Here is a 16,509-nt window from a genome sequence, read left to right as displayed (position 1 = left end):
TATATTCAGGACCCACCAAGATGGACCTACGATAACCCGAGTTTCGTTCCGAGCACAATCAGGAGATTAATTTTTTCTTTTTTTTTTTCAAATTAATATGTCTTAACTTGTGGAGGAAATTTATTAATTTCAAGAATAACTAAATTACAAATGAAGTATGTGATTAATCCCTTACATCCAAATAGAGACAAAGAGAGAGAGAGACAGAGAGACAGAGAGTGTATCAGCTAACTACTCTGTATGTGTCCTTCAGAAGGACAGTCTGATTAAAGTTATGCGGGAATGGTAGGCTCCTTTCAGCTAGTGAGTGAATTCTCAGTCTGCTGTGTTTGGAAGTTTGTTTTTTTCCCCAACCCATGAGCATAAGCCTCTCCCCAGAGCCTCAAGGGCCAATCTCCTCTCCCACTGGAAAAACTCTGGTGTGGACTGTGTTGGAAAAACATCTCTAACCTGCTGCTTTTTTGTCTCTTGTCTGTGCGTCTTTGTGTTTCTGTGCATCCCCATAATCCTTTCTTCCATCAGAGTGTTAGGCTGGAGTTCTACATTGATGTCCATGCCCACTCCACCATGCTGAATGGCTTCATGTACGGCAATGTGTTTGAAGATGAGGAGCGTGTCCAGAGACAAGCCGTTTTCCCCAGACTGCTGTGTCACAATGCTCCAGACTTCTCCTTTGTAAGTGACACACAAAGAAAACAAGCACACACACACACACACACACACACACACACACACACCAGAGGAGACGGCTCATGAGCAGAATGGTTCCAGCGACGGTTCATAGATGAGCTCAACATTAAAGAGTCTAAGCAAGCTCAGCAGCCACTGCTGAGGTGGCGTTCAGCAGGACACAAACAAATACAAATACAGACTTAGAGCAGTGGTACAAAATGTTGTATGGCTGAAGTCTTGCACTTTAGGATGTTGATTCCCCATTTAACATCTGCTTATTTGGTTTTGCTAAAACAATGCATATTAGATCCCAGAGAGGACAGATTACACGTAGACACATAGATTGAAATAGACCGCTCCCACAGAGCAAGAAGAGACAAGGTCATTATTCATTGCAAGGAAGGAAAGTCAAGTCCAAGTCAAATCTTATGTGGAACAGATGTTGCACGTAGAGCGCGCATACACAAAATCACATTGTACTCAACGTACTCAAAGGTAAGACTAAGTCTAGGACTAGAAAGTCCTAGAAATAAGGAATGAAAAACATACCGGTGTTATGGTTACTGTTGATGAATTGAGAAATTGACAAGACTATTAGTCAGGTGGACACAAGGTTTTACTGTGTTTCCTCATCCTCCCTACTAGTTTTGCAAATCAGTTAGACGTCTTGAGGATGGTTTTACATGAAAATGCCAGCATTCCTTTCCTCTACCGGAGCATTGAGGAAAAGAGTGTCCTTCCCAAGGGTACTTTGAGAATTTTTCCCTGAGTTTGTTATAAAAACAATAACCCTTTGATATTTGCATAGACCTCTACATCCTGATTCATGTTAGTCTTTGTATCGTCGGGGAAAACAATTGCTCCAAATTCTACACAAAATGACTTTGCAATTTATTATGCATAGACACGCACACACACACATAAAATAGAATTATAACGAACCCATACACACAGAAGAGATGGTGAAGAGATCCGAGCATGGGTTTAGTGTCGAGAAGAAACCATATTCCAGCCTCACAAATATTCATGCCCTTCATAAAGCCGAGAAGAAAAGAATAAGGTTTTGAAAAAGAGTGAAAAGTCTGAGAATCTGGATGCAAATAGCACAGTGATAGAGAATTACTAAAGTAAGAAAATGCTCCCTCAGCAAACAAAGAAGTAAAAGAGGAAAAAAATTAGGAAAGAGGTAAAAAATGCTCCGTATTCTATGTAAAGCAGTAACTAATATATGGACATGATTTGGAACTGAAGATTTGACAGGTCACGTGCAGCCAAAAAAAAGAAATTGATAAGATGGTGGCGCAAGAAGACATTTGTCCTTTACACAACAATGTATTCAGACATTCAGCTATGAATGACCAAACCATTTGACCAGTAGGTCATGAAAAGCATGACATCTGCATGATCTCAAATCTTGGAGAAATATATAGGAAGTAGAGAAATAAAACCTGGTAATGAATACTATATTTGAAATCAACCTGGAGCAGCAGGGAAAAAAACCCTGCATTTTGACTACAGATATCTGAGGCAAATTACTACAGTATTGTTTCTATACAGGCACATTGTCCACCAAAACGGTTTCTCGTTTCACTTATTAATGACCTTCATCTTCCTCTGATGGTAATTTTTCATAGCAGAGGCACTCAAACATATCACAATGAAAATCCCTGAGAACTATTAGGCTCTCAGTGCTCACCAGGAAGTAAGAACAAGACAGAAATGCTGACGTTTAACCTCAAATGTATAACGTATGGATCATACAGTGTGCAAGGATAAATTATTCAAACAAAAATGATCAGCCATGTTATAATAAGCCTTGAAGGGTGGAGGGAATTCCAGTCTACCCGTTTTGGTTTACGCTCAATCAGTAATACACAATTTACTTCAATGGGAAAGCATATGAAGCCGCAAAATGCACATCTAGGAAAAGCCAGGCCTTTTTTTTGATACAAACTGAAAATTATTAAAATGATAAATTTTTTTTCTCAAGAAGGACTACTGTATTTCACACATCATTTTTATCAGCATGTAACCATATGCATTGTGGGTGAATATATACAGTATTTATATTGCTTGTGGGACAGCCGGCCCAGGGGTCATCTGCCTTACTGTGCTTTTGTCCCCCTGCCCATTCAGCACTACTTAAAGCCCATTGCAGCAGCAGCACAACACAATCATTGCAAACTCCCAGTGGCGGCTGCCAAGTCTGCATCTCAGCAAGGCGGCTCCTACTGCAGCAGAGTGGAGTGACAGTAAATGGAAACTTTTCTACATTCTTCCCAAGACAGCATATTTGTGTAGTGTAGCTGACACAGTCAAAGTCAAAACGGATGTTTTTTTTTTTCCCCCCATTCTTATCTTTTAACAGATAGTCTTTCTAATGACTTTGTTTGAGGTGATTCTGTAAAAATCTAAGCTACCCTTCATATTTTTTTCTCAGCATCTCAAGTGAATCTATCACGTCATTATTTGTACATTTTTTTGTATTGGAGAGTACCGAGACAGCAATTTGTAATTTATCAAAAAGAAAATATAGTTCCCATTAGGCTTGTCTGTAGTGAATTTGTGGTGATATTCAAGTGTCCCAAACATTTCAGCTTTAGGCCAATACTTGTATTGCTTGTCACCTGTCTGGAGCGGGTGAATCGTATAAATATTCCACAAACACATGCTGATTTGAATTTATTGTAATCTGGGTTCAGTTTCTTATCTTTTATGATCATGGATAGAATTGAGAATATATTTTATTTTTATACACACACATATGTATATATGTATATATATGTGTGTCTATATTTAAATCAAATGAAGCCCTATTTTTGACTATTTGTTTGTTGCAAGAACATGCTTTATGAATAAAATTTTGGAGACATCGGTGTATGCAGAGGCTTTTTCAGGTGGGCGCATAATGCATTAGCTTTTGAGGCCCTTTTACCGATTTTCACGTTCTAACTACATTCTGTCAATACACACTGACTAATGCAATGGGATTTTAGTGTCACTATGGGGGTAACAACTGGATTCAGTTGACTCTTCACAAGTTAAAGAGCAAGATTTCTTATCGATCACCAATCTGGTGGCATATCAGATGAAGATTTATAGAATCCCTCAAGCTATAGAGCGTTCACCATAATAAATAAATATGAAAGACATTAGAATATTGAGCTAACCATAGATTTCTGAGATTAGGAATCAATTTTCTGTTTCTCTGTCTGGTTTTCATAATGGTCTGATTGGATCAGAAATCAAGATATTTCAAGCCATTAATTAAATATTGATAACAGAGGTTTTCTATGCCAAGGAGATGTAATGATATGTATAAAATTCTGAAAGTAGTGATGCCTCTCTCTGACATCAACGCTCTGGATCAGTCAAAAACAAAAAAATGAGCTGTGGTTGAAATCCCCTAAACAGTCATAGTCAGCCAAAAAAAAGTACCTAAAGAAACCTACATTATATCTCATCTCATTGATACTAAAATTCTAAACCATACAAATGGTTCAAAATCTCATGAAGCATTGAAAGAGTTGAATCCCTCTGAATATTATAAGCACTGCAGTATTGTAACGGCTTGTGAGTGTTTTTGAGCAATAAGTCTGGAAAATCATCATGCAGGCAGGATATTGTCTGTGAAATATTTCATTTACTACTATGGATACTTTGAAGCAGACCGGTAACGTCATTCATTTGGGTGATTGCCTGAATTGAACTGGAGTATAATATGAGGGTAGACATAGAGCCAAAGCCATTAAAGCATCAGTTCATTGACATAGAAATGCTTCTGAGCTAAGCAAAGATTAAAATTATCATACAGGATTACTTGTACACAAGCTGGCAAGAAAATGGGACTTAAGTGGTTTACAAAATTCAAAAACATATGGGTTTAGTTGGAACATGGGCCAGAACATACAGGTTTAAAATGAACTGAATAGTCTACCATCCCACAAGAATGTGCTGTAATGACCTAACTTATCATAATGGATAATTATATGAGGAAAGGAGATTATCGTCAGATCCAAGTGATTGAGGAAATACAGCATCGCACCAAAAAATCTGCAAGGAAATACACTATATGAAATACACAAACGTATAAATAATAGTTTAGTACTTACAAGAATAACGGAGAGCCAAACATGTACCTTTAGCTTGTTTTGCCAACTGCCGGTAAAGACAAAAAGCAGTAGATCGCAATACCTGTTTTTCCAAAAATGGACTCGGTTGCCAGAATGAGACTGCGGCCCGTCTCATCAAACGGCAACGCAACGAATGATCGGTGGTTTTAAAGAATTTGGCAGGAACAGACCCCGACGCCACAATGAAGTAGAAACAAGCAGAGGGACGTTTTTGTTCAATGCACTGACCCTCTGAAAAGCGAATAAAAAAAAATCCAACAAAAACATTTATTTAGCTGAGTCTGTTTGCAAAAACCTGGCCTTTCAGGGAATCATAGACCGACAGAGATTTCATCCTGAAAGCATTCATAAATAACCCTATTTGAATAACTATGAGCTATTATCCATGAACTAACCATGGATACTACAAAAGTATTCCCTATCAATCCTATCCTTATTGAACTTTGTGAGCCAGAGGTGTGTCATAACCATGTCCAATAATAACTTCTATTTTACATCGCAATAGCCATGAGTTTGTATTTTTTGTGTGTATCATCGCAGTCCAACACATCCTTTAACCGGGACGTGGTGAAGGCGGGTACTGGCAGACGCTTCCTCGGTGGTCTCCTTGATGACACGTCCTACTGCTACACTCTGGAGGTGTCGTTCTACAGCTACATGACAGTTGGCAGCACGGCTCCTGTGGCCTACACCGAGGAGACCTGTATCCTTCAGCATATGTGATCTCCGCGTTTGAACGTGCGTATATATGTATAAGTGTAAGTATGTATTTTTAAGTGCTTGCACGCAGGAATATTTTGTTGTTTGTTGCAACAGATGTGCAGTGACACAATTGTTGGATGTGGTAGCTGTTTCTATTGATTTCATTTACAAAGGAGAGGCGGCTAAAGTGGCTTGCGTTGGCATATGTGTGTGCCTGATTGAGGCTTTGATTACAGTAAACAATAGAACAATTGAGCTCACCTGATTTTACCGCTGCTACATCTTTCCCACACGCATTCTCATGCACACATGCTCACATACATTCATCATGGGACCCGAAGGTCACATGTGCATTAATGGAGCCAGATGGGAGGAAGTTTTCTTTCAGGTGACCTTCTCATGGTTGAAGAGCTCCTGAGAGCTCGCCGATGGCGTTCTGATCTTACCGATAGAGTGAGTGAGATGGAGAAGGAGAGATTTTGGGAGTGTGATAAGAGCCCTACATATGAAGAAACGAATGTGTTCCCCCTTCAAAGACGATGCAGGAGGAGGGGATAGTGAATATAGATGTAGGCTGAGTGCCCTCTAGTGCCAGAAGCTGGCTCTTCTTATCACACCGTGTTGATTCATGCTTGTACATTAAGTATGTGACATTCAATTCGGTTGTATATGGATCACCGGAAATGCCTATGATAACACCCTTTAAAAAGTAACATATATTGGCCTTTTTTAAGAGTCTGTCAACAATTTTTCATTGTGCTTCGAACTTCAGCGTATTGCGCCGTGAGCAGTGGACAGAAACAGTCGAAGTCTTACACGCCGAGTGACCTTCTCCTCTCTTCTAAAACCTTCTCAAAATCCTCAGGTAAACAACTGATTTTTGCATCACTGCGATGTGTCCAAGATTAAGATGCAGGTATGGGTGTGCACACAGTGACAACAGCAAACAAATAGTTAGCCTTATATTGAGGAGACAGGTGTTTGGCCATTATGCTGAGCAAACAGCACATTACAAATTCCACCTAGTGGTCGGGTGGCACAGGATTCGGGCTCAGATAAGAAGGTTTGTATGTGTGTGTGTGTGTGTGTGTGTGTGTGTGTGTGTGTGTGTGTGTGGCCAAGGTGGTTCTCCTGAAGGTCAATTTGTGAGAATAAGCCACCCTGCTGGGAAAACTTGCCTGATCTTTTTTTTTTGTTTGTTTTGTTTTCATGATGAGTGTGTATATATGTACAGCTATGAGAAGGGGAGGGGCAAAATAAAATGTGGCTCCACAGGGTGGGCAAGCAACACAGAGACCTAGTGTAGAGCAGAGATTGGGGTCAGGCAGGTTGAAGGAACCAACCATGTCGCTTTTTACGCCCCAGCAGTCAGCTCAATGGAGTGTGCAAATCATCAACAGAGACCTTTAGCATCTCGCACATCCCCCTCCCCACAAACACGCACCTTTTTCACCTGACACACACACAATCGCACATGCAGAGTCCTCTAAAGTAACACATGTCAAATAAATAACCTGCACCCCTCACTTCTATCACCTTCAAAACACTGCACCCTTACGCTTTCATCTCCTGAAGCTCCTTGCTCAGAACTGTGATCTTAACCTTTCTCACAGTTGAGACTTTTGTCACAGTATAAACCTGTATGTGTACCTGATTTATTTTCTGTTCTGTCCTCTCATGTCCTCCTCTTTCCTCCTTTCTGTCCTTTTCTCTCATTTCATCACCCACAACATAACAGCTCATTATATCATCTAGTCAAGCTGAGAATTCTCTTCTCTAAAACAGCAGGGACAACCTCTAATATGTCTTTTCTTTGTCCTCTAATCATTAAACACCTACGTGTGTGTGTGTGTGTGTGTGTGTGTGTGTGTGTGTGTGTGTGTGTGTGTGTGTGTCGCCGTGTTGCACATGTACACGCACTGTCGTGCAGGTGTGTGCCCTCACAGTTGTTTTTGGGGTGGATTGTTTACAGTTTCTGTTGACTTGTTTGTTTACATTAGCTTTACTTGTACAAATTAATTTATTTCGAATTTATTGAGGCTACTTAAGGCAAACTAAGTCCAAACCTCACCAGTATTACATTCCGCAGGCTGTTTTTTTTTTTGTCTCTCAGTCTACCTGCACTTTTCGTTGAACTTTCCATGGCAGGCAGTGAAGTTTAATCTCTAAAATGGAATAGATCAAGGTTGAAAGAATCTTGGACATTTTTCAAAACACTGCTTGATTATTTCCAGTGTGTGTGTGTTGGGGGGGAACACCGACAGACAGAGAGAATGAGTGTGCGCTATTTTCTTTGACTTTGAAGAATTATTCAGACAGAAATATTCCTCCCTTGAAAAGTTAGTTTATGTTTGCTCCTTTCACTGGTTTAAGTTGTGATCTGTCTGACCAAGATGGACATCTTCGAGATGTTTGTGAAAATTTGTTTGGAGTTAGAATTTCGGGCGGGAAGATGTGGGAGTATCTACCATAGAAGAACATAAAAAATTATATTTTGTTTGTTTGTTTGCTGGTTTTGCAAAAATAGCTTTCTGAGTACACTGAGTTTTTTCTTTATTACCATTGTTTACTCTGTCACAGTGCTTTTTGATTTTTTTTAAGATGAAAACGTCTTAAGCTGCACTTTACTTTGTATAATATTACCCCACACTTGTGATACAACACTAAAATGTGCTTGCAGTATTTGTTGGCAGAGGTATAGTGCAAAGTGTAAAAGTATATGGTAGTCAGCATATATAATATGCACAATATTTAATTATTCATCCACACATATATACATTTAAACATATGTACATATCAGTACATTTACATGTGTGTGCTTATGTGTTTGCGTGTACAAAACAATTCTGGATTTTACATTTAATAATAACGCATTTGCATTCTTGCTTTTAGAGAACAGTGTCTCCCTATCCATATAAGTGCAGGCCTCATAAGACATTGATCTAATTTTGCTGTGTAACCTCATATTAGTTATACAGAATCCCTAACTTGCCCACGAACATTGCATTCTTGTTAACAACCATGTATAAATCCTGCAAAAAGATGAGACAAAGCATTCTTTTTCAAGTTTTTTCTGTGTTACATCCATGAATTGCATGATAAAAAACACAACGCATGCATACACCTTTTTAGGAGACTTGATTTTCACTCTAACCGACATATACTAATTAAGTTCAGTTGTTTGTAGCACTACCACAATTCTCACAATACACAGTAAGTCATTTTGTCTTTACAAGAAATGCATGAAAATGTATTCATAATGCATTGTGAATTACAAGTGGACTAGAAGTAATAATGTTTTAAAATGTAACAGGCTTTTTTTGGTAAGCAACTGTGGAAATGATGGCAAAGTCTTACATTTTGTCTTGCAGAAGACACACTGTAACAAAGCCACACACACGCACACACATACAAACACACCTCTCATTCTTGTTTCTGTGTGATGCCTTCTCGCCAGAGAAGCAACACCTTGATGTGCACCTCGCAACTCTGGAGCTGCCAATGGAACACAGAATGAGTCATTGAAGCTGACACCCAACGGACACGCAATGAAAAATATGCAAATGATATAGCTTAGAGGCAAATATGCTTCGGTATCACACGTCATACACATCATATCACGAAGACATGCACAAATGGGTAGGTGCTCATACGTGTAAGTAGAGCACACAAGCAAACTCACACACAGCTGTCTGTGCAAATATTGTTGATGCACAGTTAAACATTAGCCCAGACTTGAGTGTAAATATCTTATTGTTTTGTGGTTTTGAAACTGTGACATGGAAAGATATGGTGCGTTGGGAATTTTGTTCACTTGAAAGAAGTTTAAAATCAAGATGAAGGTTAAGTTGAAGTCGGAGTTCATATACTGAAATTGGAATCAGCAGAGTGATAGTAAGTTGTTGGATGATCAATGAAATCAGACAAAATGCTTCTAATAAGAAATGAAAGCCTTGGAATTGTCAGTTGACGTGTGAGTTCTGGAACCACACTGATCAACAGTGAGAGTCAAGGATAGCTGAAATATAAGTTGTTGTGTTACAAATAGGACCAGTTAAATTGCCTGTTGAAGAGATTCAGATGAGAATCGAAATGTTTGAAGTGGAACGAATAGATGCCTCATTTCACACAATGCTAGTAGCAGTGATTGTTTACCACCAGAGCTGCTTTCAAATGAGAAATATCTTCATGATTAATAAGACAAAGGAGACAAAAACAGTTGGAGCCATAAACCACAGATGCTGGGTACACGTACGTAAAACATGTTTTTATGTTTAATATCCATTTTTCTTTTGTTTACTTTTATCAAGCAAGTTCCAGAGCTTGCCGTCTCAGGAGTCAATGATCCTCCGGTCAAAGATTTAAGGTCAGAGCCCCTATTTAAATAACTTGATGTCTTCAATCTAGACAAACACCGTGGGGGACGGAACACCCTTCCTATATTGCTGTAGTTGAACAACCTCTTAATTAGTCATTGATAATTAGTTCTCCCTGTGTCACCACAGTGACAGCAAATGTCAGTAGCCCATATTGATGGTGCCAATGTCCCCTTGCTTTTCTCCTTGTTAACTCTCGTCCAATCTGGACACCCTTCTTCTCTGTGTGTCTTGTCTATAGTACCACTGGGGGCCTTGTTGTCTAATTGTCACCTTGTCTGTCTGTCTGCCAGGACCAGGCACAAGGGACATGATGATGAGAGCCGCTAAATGCCATGCCAACAGTAAATAGCTGCAGTAAACAAGTCATGACATCCTGAACCCTTTTGTCTCACGCATCCTGTATCTCATCAGCCCATAAGTCGGCATGCCCTTGAGCCATGACAATGGTCCACTATTGATTAAACAAGACCATCATGAACATCGAGATGTTAAAGAGCACACACATGCCTCACTGTCAGGCATGTCTGAAAATGTCAGGCCACCACACCAACCTGTATGATCTCTCATGAAAGTAATGATTTTATTTATATTAGTGATGCAGTCTCATTATGGGAGATATGTTTCACTTTCACAACTTCAGCAAAACAACCACTAACTCTCAAAATATTTGTTTTGAGAGTTTTTAGACAAGCAATGGTGTTACATTGCACAAGCTAGTGTGATGAGGCCACTGTCTCCCGCTGTTTCCTCAGTGTAGATTCACAGCTTTGTCAGACAGTAAGTCAATCGGGAGCGAGCAATCCAAAATGAAAAATATTGCTTTTACAAGGTGCAGAGATGTCAAGATAGAAGAAATGTAGCTTCAGTGATCTATTTGGAAACCATGTCTGATGTAGCCACTGTTTCCCAATGTGTCTCACAGTGGGGCTGACTGAGCTAATCAGGCTAAGCTGCTCTGCTCAGTAACTAGTGGTAGCGATTGGCATCTACCAAGTAATATTCTCACAGAGGCTCATTAGTTCAGTTATAATTAGATTAAATTGAATTAGATTCAAATTGGGCTACTAAATTTATAGAAACCATCCATCAATCAATTGTCTACTGCTTATCCGGTCAGTTGTGGGGGCAGCAGCCAAAGCAGAGGCCAAGACTTCCCTCTCCCCAGCCACTTCTGCGGGGATCCCAAGGGGTTCCCAGGTCAGGCTAGAGATACAGTCACAGTGTGTCCCGTGTCTTCCCTGGGGCTTCCTTCCAGTCGGATTTGCCCAGAACACACCTCACCAGGGAGGCATCCAGGGGGCATCATAACCAGATGCCCGAGCCATGTCATCTGACTCCTCTCCACATGGAGGAGAAGGGACGCGAGCCCTCCGAGCCCCTCCTCCCCATTGGCCGAGTTCCTCACTCTATCTCCAAGGGAGAGCCCCGACACCCTGCGGAAAAAGCTTATTTCAGCCGCTTGGATCTGTGACCTTGTTCTTTCGAGCTGTCACGACCCACAGCTCGAGACCATAGATAAGGGTAGGAACATAGATCGACCGGTAAATTGAGAGCTTCGCCTTTTGGCTCAGCTCCTTCTTCCCTAGGACAAACAGGTGCAGACTGTGCATCACTGATGACGCCACACCGATCAGGCTGTCGATCTCCTGTTCCATCTTCTCTCACTCATCAAGAAGACCCCGAAATACCTGAACTTCTGGAGTTAAGGCAGGACCTCCTCCCCGACCTGGAGTGGGCACTCCAACTGTTTCCGTCTGAGAACCAATGTCTCCTATTTAGAGATGCAGATCCGCTTCATGTTCGGCCGCGATCCGCTCCAACAAGAGCTGGAGATCACGGTCCGACGTGGCCGACCAAACCGCAAAAAGCAGAGACCCAACCCTTAGGTCAACAAATCGGATCCCCTCAACACCCTGGCTGCACCTATAAATTCTGTCCATAAAAGTTATGGATAGAATTTAAGAAGTATAGAACAGAATGACAAAGGACAGCCTTGGCAGAGTCCAACCTTCACGGGAAATGAATCGACTTACAACAGGCAATGCAGTCCATGCTCCGGCACCGATCATACAACAACTGAACAGTCCATACTACAGGGTTCAGAACCCCATATTCCCCACAGGATTCCCAGCAGGACACTGTCGAATGCCTTCTCGAAATTACATGTAAACTTCCGAAAAGCTGGCATAAACAAAGGTTGTTAGAAGCCATCACAAGGCACATGAATTGTGACAGTCAGAGCTGCTTCAAATACCAAGACAAAACTCTAACTTCAGTTAAGTTGAGACAATTGGGGACAAGAAACAATTAAATGGGAAGCGCGACATGAATGCGGAAGAGTGCATCCGCAGATAGTTTGTCTCATTAATTGTTAAATACATTAGGAGAACACAGAAGAGTCTTATATTGGCTATTAAATGTCTATAATGATGAGGATAATGATTATGATTATTAGAAGTAAGTTTAATCAATGTAGGTAAGTGAGTAAATGTGGATTGATGAATCTGAAGTTTGTTTCAGTGTTTCCACCACTATCCACGTCAGTAAGCTAAGCTACAGCCCACCAACTGTTCCCTGGCTCACACACACATCAGCTCCTGCTGCAGCAGCCTCGTTCCAGAACCTTCGGTTTCCCCGGCAACTGGCCAGGCAGCAGTCGGGGCATCCTCTCTGTCTCAAACCATTTGTCCTATGGATGAAGTTCTCCTTCAGAAGCTGACCGTCCATCACAAAACCTCCTGTAATAGACGGTGAGTCGTGACAAGCCAAGCTGAGAGGCCATCTGCTCACGGTGGGGTCCGGGAGATATTTTTGTCGCTGAGTGTGCCTGGCCAAAGATCTCAGGACTGGCACAAAGCTCTGCTGACGAAAGAAAACAGAGGAAAACACCCCAAACTTTCCTGAGGTCAGAATGAACAATGTCAAGGATACAAGAAGAGTAGGAGTTTTATATTGTCCAATGCATATCTAAGTGCTGTCGTTGTTTCTCAGTATCCCAGTGTAACAGCCATTTGTTGTTGTTTTTCTTAGTTAAATAAAATTAATTTATGCAAAATTAATCAAACACAAAATAGAAAGATTTTTAAAAAATTTACTTTTTTGTCCCTTATTTCTTATTCTAATTAGTATAATCAGATAGCAGGATAATAGAACAGATTCCAGGGCCTATTCACACATGCACACACACCACACACAAACACATCAAGTCTGGCCTATTGCAGGACTCAGACAAACAGCCAGATGGGATGTAAACATAGACTCTGGAGTCATATGGAGAGGGTAGCCATCAGCCTGGTGGGTGAGGAATGAATTTTTGTGCAGACACACAAATATATGCAAGAACACACTGGTAGACCAAGATGGCACATCCATTTGCAGAGAGGTCTCTTGTCTGTGCCTTCCCCATTAAATACACACATCTTTGGAGATGTGTTTTGTTTTGCTTTTTATAAGCTGTAGGATAGCAGCATTTCCCTTGAAAGAATCAATGATATGTTACATTCATACCATTCCATAACTCTTATCAGAATCAATTTTTTTCTTTGCCAACCTGAGTGAGGTTTTATTCTAGTGGGCGGCTGTGGCTCAGTTGGTGGAGCGGGCATCCCTCCTTTTTGAGGATTGGTGGTTTGATTCCCTCCTGTCTGCATGCCCAATTGTCCTCAGGCATGACACTGATTCCAACTGGTATGTCTATTGCTTTGCATAGCAGATCTGCTGCCATCAGTGTGTGAGTGTGTGAATGTGAATGGGTGGTTGTAATCTGGTGTAAAGCACTTTGAAACCACAAGATGATGAAAGCACTATATCACTGGAAACCATTTATCATTTGCAATCTATCTACAAGGATAAACCGGCCTGTTCTCCATAGTTGCTGCATTAGGTAAGGTATAGCCTGGACATCCTAAGATAATTTGTAAACATGCCTATCAGCAGACATGACATAGTTGTGTGTCTACTACACCTCATATCCTAAACAATTGCCAGCTCCATTTTGTCCCGATGCCCTCTGGAGCTTTCTGAATTCAGTTGTTTCAACACGTTACGAGGTGTTTGAGGGGTTCTGCCAGTGGCGTGCTCGCTGGTAGTTCTTTATGCACATGTGCTGTAAGAAGACTGTCTTTTTTCATAATTCTATTTTTTCTCCAAACTGTTCCCGTCACCACCCCTAACAAATACGCAAATCCATTCTAAGCCAAGTTTCCCCCTCGGTTGTTATTACTGAATTTTAAAGCATCGGACACGTTAGCTCGTGTGAAATTAACTGTGCTTCCTTCAAGCCCACCTCTCCTCGAAACCTCCACAACCATACCATAACATTCCTGTATATCTTTCAATTTTAATGGCTAGGAAAGAAAGATGATGTACTGGTGACAGGCCGCATCTGACGTGAAGGTAATGACAGGGGAAAATGACAGATTATGTCTGCTCCATTATGCTCTGGCCAGATGAAGGATGGATGCAACTACAGTATACATCAATGCCTCTTGAAAGAAATAGCCATTGTCTTTATTTTGTTACACATTTGATTCTATGCACAAAATGTGTGGAGACACTGGGAGAGATGTACTCGTGGTGAATTAGATGGCTTGACAGCTGGTGAATGACTGAACTTGCCTCACTGACTAAATGAAATTTACATTTGGTTGTATTGTTGTTCTTGTTTATCTCTTTTGGCAATATCTTTCTTCTTTTATTGAGAACCGTGTTGCCATTTTTTAGGTCTCTACTTCATTATCCAAACCTGACTGTTACCATTACTTAACTTAGAAGCTTAACGATCTGAGGCTTGGCAGCAGGACTCATATACACTCAGCTTTTTTATAAAAATAGTGTAGTGATGCAAAGGTTCACTGTGGGAGTGACCAGGATAGATAGGATCAGGAATGAGTCTAACAAAGGAACAGTGCATGCTAGTTGTTTTGGAGGTCAGAGAAGCCAGACTGAGACGGTTCAGCCATGTACAGAAGAAGGATAGTGAATATATAATTGGTAGATGGATGCTGGAATTGGAGCTGCCAGGCAGGAGGTCTAGAGGAAGACCAAAGAGAAGATTTATGGACGTAGTGAGAGAGGACATGGTGGTTGTGTGAGAGTTGGTGTGAGACAGGAGGATACAGAGAATAGGGTTAGATGGAGTAGGATGATTCGCTGTGGCGACCCCCGAAGGGAAAAGCCGAAAGCATAAGAACCATATTGATATTGTGTCTAATGTATTGAGGAACATTTGGGCATGTGGCATGATAAGTGTGTCAACCTCTGAATTAAACAAGGCCTCTGTGTTTAAGTAATTGCTTATGTTTGATTCATATCAGCATCATGTATTAAACAGATGCGAGTGATATGGTATTGATTTTGCATGGCTAATATCAGAAGACTGTTTATCATTCCCTGAGTATTGACATTGCTCATTTATTTTCTTCTAGTAAGTACTTGTTTACTCTAGCTCAATGGGAGAGTTTACACTTATTTTCGCATGTTTGAAATCTGAGTAGAAATGAAGTGGTTTATACGTTGCTGTGTAAATAGAAATTACTGAAAAATTTCAAGTAAATTCATTCCTCTATGAATTCCAACCTCTTTGAAGATAAGCATAACTAAACCTAATCCTTGGTATTTGTGTCATTGTGTTTCCAACTTGTATCCAATTTAATTAATTTCTCAGGTTGTTTTTTTTTTTATGGCTAAGTACTGATGAAATAAATCAGTAGATCTGGTACAGCCCAAGCAAATGTATCCATAAATGGCTTTGAGTTAGTGCCCAGTAGCACCTGCTGAATATGATAAAGGACCTGACCTTTTAAAAAATATGTTGTTTTTACTGTGGAAATGTACTGGAGGTGATGCCAACAGGTAAAAAAACTAACCTCAGCATCCAGAAGAATTTTTTTTTTTTTTTAATTCATTTTTTTATTTTTATTTACGCTTATTCAAAGACCGTTAGCTTTAACTTGCCTCCCTCAGACATGAAGCTGGGAAGGAATGTGGCCCGAACATTCCTGGATTACTATAAACTCCATAACTTTATCAAGGACAACGGACCAAGTCACTTCAGGTGAAGCATTACATCCAAATTGACAAATGAGTATGAAATGAAATAGTTATTCATCAATTTTGCTTGCTCTTTCTTAATTAACTTTATGCTGCCAAATTGTATGTATGTTTCTGTCTCAAGTTTGGAAGAGAAAGGCAGCGGTGAAGGAAAAGGCAATGGTACTGACGGAGACACGGTGGACAGACAAAGAGAGAGAACCCAGAGTGTCAGGGAGTAGAGAAGCGGACAGATGGACATCGACTGAGCATGTATAAACTCCAGAGAGCTGTAACAGGAGGATACTTCACACTTCATTGCCTTCAGCAGCTCCGCATCTCCCTTGATATAAAATCTTATTTTCACAGATTTGTAATGGTGGAATGACTGGTACTTTTCAGGATTAAAATAGAATCAAATAAAGTGAAAAGGTTCTTTCTTCCTATCTGGAGCTAACTTCCACCTGTTAGATTGCCAATTACACAATCCACATGTTATGTCCATATCTTTGGTTTATATAATTGTGATTAAATCCTTCAATCCTCCTCCATCTTTCAGGAATTTATTGAATGTTTTGATGGTCATTTACTGA

At 40.4% G+C, this 16,509-nt stretch overlaps 1 protein-coding gene across 1 annotated transcript in view; it reads left to right on the top strand.

The window, feature by feature from the left end:
• agbl4 (AGBL carboxypeptidase 4) overlaps positions 1-16,461 on the top strand; it is a 281,454-nt gene extending 264,993 nt beyond the window's left edge. Inside the window, exons 10-13 of the mRNA XM_086161185.1 lie at positions 523-675; positions 5,346-5,508; positions 15,851-15,941; positions 16,062-16,461. Of these exons, the coding sequence (XP_086017311.1) occupies positions 523-675; positions 5,346-5,508; positions 15,851-15,941; positions 16,062-16,158 (504 nt within the window). The 3' untranslated portion in view covers positions 16,159-16,461. The remainder of the gene's footprint in view (positions 1-522; positions 676-5,345; positions 5,509-15,850; positions 15,942-16,061) is intronic.
• Positions 16,462-16,509: the final 48 nt, after the last annotated feature.

Source organism: Fistularia commersonii, chromosome 16, assembly GCF_037954325.1.
Source record: "Fistularia commersonii isolate RoL2024-O1a breed Wild chromosome 16, RoL_Fcom_v1.0, whole genome shotgun sequence".
Taxonomy (NCBI): Eukaryota; Metazoa; Chordata; class Actinopteri; order Syngnathiformes; family Fistulariidae; genus Fistularia; species Fistularia commersonii.
Note: the sequence above shows the minus strand (reverse complement) of the source record. Positions and strands in the feature narration are given on the sequence as shown.